This window comes from Atta cephalotes, assembly GCF_000143395.1.
Source record: "Atta cephalotes unplaced genomic scaffold scaffold00107, whole genome shotgun sequence".
In the NCBI taxonomy this organism is placed as follows: Eukaryota; Metazoa; Arthropoda; class Insecta; order Hymenoptera; family Formicidae; genus Atta; species Atta cephalotes.
Window position 1 is genome coordinate 1,402 of NW_012130171.1, and position 7,647 is coordinate 9,048.

The 7,647-nt window shown below is 33.8% G+C and overlaps 2 protein-coding genes across 2 annotated transcripts; one reads left to right on the top strand and one right to left on the bottom strand.

Moving 5' to 3' along the window:
* Positions 1-925: 925 nt before the first annotated feature.
* LOC105625077 (soluble NSF attachment protein) lies at positions 926-3,250 on the bottom strand. The gene is made up of 5 exons (XM_012206419.1): positions 3,159-3,250; positions 2,384-2,580; positions 1,470-1,735; positions 1,166-1,339; positions 926-1,075 (listed from the first exon to the last, which is right to left on the bottom strand). Exons 1-5 carry the CDS (start codon positions 3,248-3,250, stop codon positions 926-928), a joined length of 879 nt encoding a protein of 292 aa, XP_012061809.1.
* A 1,174-nt stretch (positions 3,251-4,424) lies between these two features.
* LOC105625095 (meiosis-specific with OB domain-containing protein) lies at positions 4,425-7,617 on the top strand. Its single transcript, XM_012206437.1, has 7 exons — positions 4,425-4,545; positions 4,778-4,909; positions 5,597-5,865; positions 6,222-6,444; positions 6,852-6,968; positions 7,144-7,309; positions 7,395-7,617. The coding sequence occupies exons 1-7, from the start codon at positions 4,425-4,427 to the stop codon at positions 7,615-7,617; spliced, it is 1,251 nt and encodes a 416-aa protein (XP_012061827.1).
* The last annotated feature ends 30 nt before the right edge of the window (positions 7,618-7,647 follow it).

The following is a 7,647-nucleotide window of genomic DNA, read 5'->3' on the forward strand; positions in this document are numbered from 1 at the left end:
GCAGCCGTATTTCTAAATCAGACAAATGCAAGACAGAAAAGGCCAGAGGTAGAAGGAGAGAACTAAGAGAAAATGATGAATTATACCAATTAGACGTACATTATCTTGTTATCTAAATATTTTGGCAGTGCAAGAGTGACAAATGATGACGGTCATATTTGATCGTAATTTCTTCGCTGTAAAATATCGAAAAGAAAAAAAATGAAACCGTATTAAAAGTCGTATTAAATTTAAAAAAAAAGAAACAAAAAAAGGTTTGTTCAATAAATACGGATCACATACATTCAAATAATGTATAAGAATTGTTCCTCCTACTCTTAAATTAGAGAGGAAAATATAATTGGAAAAAAACATTTGTTAAAATTACGATGGGCGGGAAAAAAAAAGAAATTTATCAATTCAGTACGTTCTTTGTAGTCTGTTATTCTGTTAGGTTTTAAATCCAAAGTCTGTAATAATCTTGCAATTCATAGTAAAAATATCGATTTTTTTTTTTAAAGAAAACAGGATGTATAAAGTACACAAGTAAAGATTTTCTAGGCTATTATTTTATAACAAAAACTATTCTCGATATAATATTCGCCAATGTACCTAACAAGGTAAAGGCTGTATACATATTTCATTAATAAAAAGATAATCACGAAAATTACGACGTTCGAAATAATCGTCTCTCACATTCTTGCATACCGTGATTCTCCATGCTTTCATGGATACTCTTAATGATTTAAAATATACAAAGAGATAAATAACAAAAATTGTCGAAAGCACGAGGGAGCAATATAACATGAGCGATTACATATATCCGGATATAAAAACGAAACTACTTTATAGTTTCCATTGAAAGTAGAGCGTGGCTCAATAACGAATACGCATGGTCTGAAAATAATGTCGTTGCCAAAAAATAACACAAATAAAAAACAACTGATCAGCGCAGATCCGGATTATCGTTAATTTGCTTTTTTATACGTAACAATACTGTTGTATACCACTGATCCAATCTTGAAATTGAATCGTATTCCTTCACTGCTTCTGTGTAACCTTCTAGATTTTGATCCTCCAAATGCTCTATCAATGTCTATAGATGTACAATATTCAAATTATCACAAAGTATATTAAAAAAAAAAGAAGAAGATTGTTAGATGACAAATTTAGCGTGAAAACATACCTTTACCAATTTATATTCTCTAGCGTCTTGAAAAGCAGGATACTGTTCCTGATAACGCTCAATCGCATGTTGAGCATTTAACGAATCCACGCACAAGTGACATAACGCAGCACGAAAGAAGTATTCCTTGGCGCTATATTTTAGTAAAGAACTTTCTAATGATGCAGAAGCGACCTGTAAAATAAATTGATAAGGATTTAAACATTCATATTCACATTAATCATTTACATTCAAATTAAAAAAAAAATTATAGAAAAATTGTATAACTCGCTATCGCCATATATACTGTATCTTCAATCTTTACCTGCTCGTAAATCTGAATGGCTTTATCGTAATTCTCAAGTTGCGCGGCATACTGCGCAACTTTTAAAAGACACTTGTTTGCAGAAGAGTTACTTTCCTCACCGCGGAAATAATCCGCAGCTTGCTCGTAATGATGTACCGCGCGCTCCAAATCAACCGCTTCGCTTTCGTAGATTTCGGCTATACTTTGATGATGTTTAGCTGCCATCGTAAAACGGCCCATGTCGGTATAAATCTCGATGGCTTTCAACAGACAACTGATTGCCTCTGTAAAGATGAAATAACAATGATACCTAAGTTATTTTTTATTTTGATAAATTCAGTCGCTCGCACTAAATCAATACACTTTATTGAAAAGTTTGCTTCATGTAAGTATTGTGTATTTGTATTTAAATGTGGCGAATAAAAAACCAATTTTGACAATGAAATAATATATGTATTTTATTAAATAATACATATAGTTTATTAAATAATATGATAATGTTCATACTAGGCATTTCTTTTCGTTTAAAATATTCATATATGCTAAAACATTTACTTTGCAAATTTTCCAGCTTTTAGTATATGCAGGTCTAAGCTGCTTTCTATTTACCGCTCACAACGCTTATCATATCATCCTATTTCAAACAAGGATAAACAATGTTTATGAGCTTGCGAGCGTTAAGTAGAACATGGCCCTAGTGAAATGCAAGTAACAAATTTGTCATTTGTTTACAATGGCAAACAACAAGAATATAATAGTTCTGTTCTCTATGGCTAAACTAGTATGCACTTGTTTTACTTAAAATGAAATAGATACATATTTTTAAAGTTTGATAAAAGTGAGACAGAAACTATAGAAAATTTTAGTGCAATGACAAAGAACAGACTATGTGTTACACTGTGTCATCTGTTTGTCTTGGTCTTGTAAATTACCATTTGTATCAGATTTTTTGAAGCAATTGGCAGCGTCTACATAATTATTAGCGGCATCATGACGGCTACCCGCCTTCGAATGTAAATCTGCTGCATCATAAAACGCCTTGCCTGCTGAATTCCATTTCTTTGCCATCTTGAACATGTTCGCCGCCCGTTGGTAACATTCTACTGCTTCCTCAACTTTCGATGAACTCCTACAAAGTCAAATCAATCTAAAGTACAATGATACTGTCCATGTAGCCTTTGCCATCCTTCAATAGTGATATCGGTCGAAATGCAAGAAATGTCAATGTAGGGATTTTGCAAAGACATTGTGATTTTCAGCATAACATCACAAATAAATGATCTTGTGTGATGCTGAGAAATCCAATTACGTATGGCAATGGTACTTTCCGACAAAAGATACAAAATATGAATCATTTCATCTTTGTTTATTGACAAAAAAGAAGTAATAATTCATTGTTAAACTATGGCTTTATTAGTGGAAAAACAGCCGATATTAAGCACAGATGTCATGTATCGATACATATCCACACGCGGTTTACGCACACATGGGAGGTTGTTCGCACCATCGTTATTACGATGCAGAAAAGACGACGGAGTCGTAATAACACGGCAATCGAGCGACGAGGACGTCGTGCGCGGAAGTGACGCGAGCCGGAATATCAAATCGACGCAGGATTGCGCAGAGGTACGCGAACTGCGAAGAGGTTCATGCGCTTACGATGTATATACGATCGGGCGAGTTCAAGTAGCAAATCGATCGTCTCACCCAAACAGAGCGCCGAAGAAGCCCTTCGATGACGACAGCTTCCTCTCGGCCTCCGCCACCAGTTGTAAGGCCTTCTGCTCGTTGTCAGCCATCTCGACGGTGATTAACGATTATGTCGGCCCGATTGTTTTTTCTTCCCCCGAATGCGAAACCCACTCAAGCGTCCCGATTCATCAACTGCAACTCAATAGTGAATAGATTTCACCTGATCTTACCACCACGTCCTCCCTTCCACCCCCTTCGTTCTTCCCGACGTCACTGGACTGCACTAGACGTCACTAGACTGCACTAGACTCCGCGCGCGCGGACAGATTGCGGATCACGGATGGAGAAGTGAAGACGTCGTGTCGTGTTGGGTGCCAGTGCGTATTGCATTGGCCGTAGATCGCCGTTGCGTTGCCGTTGCGTTGCGTTGTGTATGTCATTGCCGTCAGGGACACCAACCCCCGCCTCGACTTTAAGGCCGATCTCGTGCGACATTTGAAAATCGGCGACGCTTTAAAAATTGGAGCGAGACCAATGAGGAACGTGTTGAATAGAATGGCAGAAGAGTTCTTTGTTCCGATTGGTTACATCAAGTAGATCCAATTAGTTTTAATTAGATTCGGCGTGTAGTCCGTGGTGCTATTTTTAGGAATGGTGTGTTCCGATTTTAAATTAAAAAAATTACAGTAAACTTGAATGAATGTAAATAACCCAGTTTAAGATTTAAAAATGATCCTAAACGACTGGAAGATTTTTATTATTATTTATATTATATTAATAAACATAATTTAATTCAATTGAATTGAATTTAAAATAATTTCTTAAATTTAAAATCACATTAAATGCCGTTCTTTCAAAAGAGCTGTAGCACCACGGATTACGCGATAAAATAATCCTGTAACAACTTGAAATCGTTCTCTACCGAAGGTGATTTTATTATATAATATCAATAGCCGATATTCATGTATGTTTTTATTTCGAGACAAAGGTTAAATTAAACCGAGATAAAAATTAATTAATTAATTAATCTACATTATAGATAGAAATAATAATCATATTAGAAATCATATTCCGTCTTTGAAAAATCAACATTTTTTATTGAACATCGATTGTGCGCTCTGAATTTAGTAAAATTTAGTGTGACGAGATCTAATCGTCGATTGATATTCGACTCGCACTTCAAACTGCACGCGTGCATGAACGCAAATGATTCGCTTCTGTTTTCTACTTTGATTTACGTTAATTTGAATTGACGACGCATCGCGTTAATCATCGAATAAAATGTCCTTTCTATACAGGCAGGAAATAAGATCGCTACAGGATGGCTCGCCGAACACCTTCGTAATCGGTATGATTATAAATAGCACGAATGTAAAAACGTTCACCGCATCTCGAACTAGATGTACGTATCTCTGCTGTTCTTTTCTTCTTTATCTTATTGCAGTATTCTTGTATTTAAAACGATAAATTAAAAATGCGATACGTGAATTACACACAATGAAATGCGTTTTGAGAATGCATGTATGTAATTTTCCATTGTCGCCCTAGATTTGAGAATCTGTTGAACAAATCGGCTGAATTGCCTTTATGTTTAATTTATTTTGCTTATAATCTTACTGATAATTATATTATAGTTAATACTAGCGAACGTGGCGTGTGGACATTCACTTTGCGCGACTCCGAGGAAGACTTTATTAATGTCACTGTATGGGGCAGCACAGAATACATAAAAAAATTATCGTCCACATTCATCATCGGATCCGTAGGTGAATATTTTATGAATAAATTGTTCATAAATTATAAAGAATGAATAGTTCATTTTATAGTCAATAATATCTAATGATTAATGTCCTTTTTACATTAAAAGATCACTATTATATATATAGGAAATCAATATTTAATCAGATATAATTTAACAATTATTATTATTTTTAAATTACTATTATTTTTTTTAATTACTACATATTAAAGTGTACTAGTTTTCTTTTATTATATATGTATTCAATATATTCTCTTTCTATAATTTATATTTAATACAATACATTTTTTTCGCTATTGATCTAAATATAAACAGTTTCAAAATTTATTTGTGCGAATAAAGCGTAGAAAGAATAACAAATTTATGCATTTAAATATTTGTGATGAATCTCAGAGTATTCTATAAACTCTTAACTGTATAACTCTTAACTGAAACGATATAGGTAGTTATAATAATCATTAAAACTTGCAGAATAGGGTTATTAAGGCCATCAATTGTATCAATGTCTCTGTCTCTCTTTCACTTTAAAACGAGACAGATAGAATTTTAAGTCTTGCTTAAAGTCAAAGTAACATTGATGCAATTGGGTCTAACACTTTCAGATTTTTGGAAATTATGTGCAACTAAGCTCTTATTCGAGAACCGCCGCATTCACGCCGGTCACATATTAATAAGAGCGTCGTCTGCTTTACAGTGGAAGTGATAAGCGCAAAAATCGTGAAACGCAATCCCAGTAATAAGAACGAACAATTCATGCCGTCGACTTCTAGTCCTTTTACCTTGATCATAAATGAAGGTGTAGCCTTAATACAGAATCACGATGCGCCAACTCGCGAACAATACAAAGATCTGCTGACGCGACCTGTGAAAAATGTGACCTCCGCGAAAAACCTAAAAACCATTCTGGATAATATAGACGCTCTGTGTGATTGCTTCGTTGATCTTCTGGTCATCGTTACATTTGTAAGTTACAATAAATAAAACGCGTCTATATAATAATCACGTTTTTCGTGGCTATATAATATATGTGTGTGTGCATGCGTGCGTGCGTGCGCGCGCGCGTGTGTGTGTGTGTTGTGTGTGTGTGTGTGTGTGTGTGTGTGTGTGTAAGATTGAAAATATAGATTATTTATTTAATTGAAAATTATTATCCATAATTTGATTGTTTTTTAAATTCTGAATTTTCTTATTGTTATATTGTCTCAATATAATTGTTTAAAGAGGAAATTGACCATAATTCTTTAAAGAATCAACTTCAAAACTGTCACTTTGATGCTTATTGTAAACATTAATAATAATTTTTAATTATCGTGCCGCAGATTGCTGATGTTCGTAATATAATGACACGAGATGGACGATCCTTAACGTGTCGCAATTTCGAAGTCGCAGATGGATCGACGGATAATACCGTGTCATTGATGTTGTGGGATAAGGACTGGATTGAGAGGTCTGCCTTTTGGGAACCGAAAAAGACAATATTATTCTTGATCGATGCTCGCATTGCGTACGACGAATATAAGAAGAAAACGACGTTAAGTATCTGTACGTTAAAGATCTAATTTGACTTTTAGCATAATTTATTGTTATAATATTTTAGTATATCGCCAACTAATATATCGTCAATAAATTTCAACTATAAGAATTAATTGTTAGAATCTCTGAAAAAATTATATCATTGGTAGTATATCTAATAAAAAACCTCAAAAATCTCTGAATATATCTATAAAATTCGGATATAACATTATAATAAATTATTGTATCTCGGTGTCTTTAAAAAGATTCTTTAGAATATAAAACCATTCTCTTTTAAATTGCTTAAGTTTATGAAACGGTATATACGTTTATCAATTCAATCCTTTGGATAGTTTCGCGATGTGTTGCATAAGCATATTAAACGACAATGGATAGAATTGTTATTACATTCGTAAATCGTTTTTTGTTTCACGTAGCAAGACGAACGTTGATCACAGAGTGTCTGAACATACCTCAAGCTGCAGATATTATGAATGCGGTGCAGCATTATGATCCTGATTCCATATGTAGTGATCCGTTCGCCGTACCAAATTGTAAGAATACAATATGCTTAAAAAATGTGTTTCAAATAATATAACCATAATAATGGTAAAAAATAAATATATCTCTGATCCTATATTTTATGAAGGTTAAATTTGACGAAAAAAAATTTTTTTGTGCGTATATAATAATAAAAATTTTTATTATTATTAATTTTTGTAATAACAGCGGAGTCTATTACGACTGTAATGACGGTAAAACAAATCACAGAGAAATTACAAAAGAATAAAGCAACTGCAGAGGGTGAAAGATTGCAATTCGCAACGATCGTAAGGGCTTCGGTAACCGAAATGAATTTGGACGGACCACTCAAAGATGTGATATCTATAAAATGGTACTTTATCTTTATTCTTACGTTATATTATTATCTATATAAATTAAAAAATTAATTGTGCTGTCATTTTTACTTTCATTTTTAGTGCTCTATGTAAAAAGTCTGTCGCAGATGTGCAAGATTCTTGTATGAACTTATCTTGTCCATCTGGCAATGGAATGCAAACACCATTAAATACTGTAAAGTTTAATATAAAAATAAATTTGAAGGACGACACCGGATATCTTATCGGATGTCGTTTAACCGATGACATCGCGGAGCGTGTCTTGGGCTACACAGTTGATGAATTTCAGGTACTCTCCATTTAAATTAAAAATTAACAACTCTCTCTCTCTCTC

Coding starts and splice junctions, on each gene's coding strand:
- LOC105625077 (XM_012206419.1), bottom strand. CDS start 3,250: ATGGCTGACAACGAGCAGAAGGCCTTACAACTGGTGGCGGAGGCCGAG. Junction 1,736..2,383: donor CAAAAAATCTGATACAAATG/GTAATTTACAAG, acceptor TCATCTTTACAG/AGGCAATCAGTTGTCTGTTG. Junction 1,076..1,165: donor GAGAATATAAATTGGTAAAG/GTATGTTTTCAC, acceptor GTACATCTATAG/ACATTGATAGAGCATTTGGA.
- LOC105625095 (XM_012206437.1), top strand. CDS start 4,425: ATGTCCTTTCTATACAGGCAGGAAATAAGATCGCTACAGGATGGCTCG. Junction 6,445..6,851: donor GAAAACGACGTTAAGTATCT/GTACGTTAAAGA, acceptor TGTTTCACGTAG/CAAGACGAACGTTGATCACA. Junction 7,310..7,394: donor GATGTGATATCTATAAAATG/GTACTTTATCTT, acceptor TTTCATTTTTAG/TGCTCTATGTAAAAAGTCTG.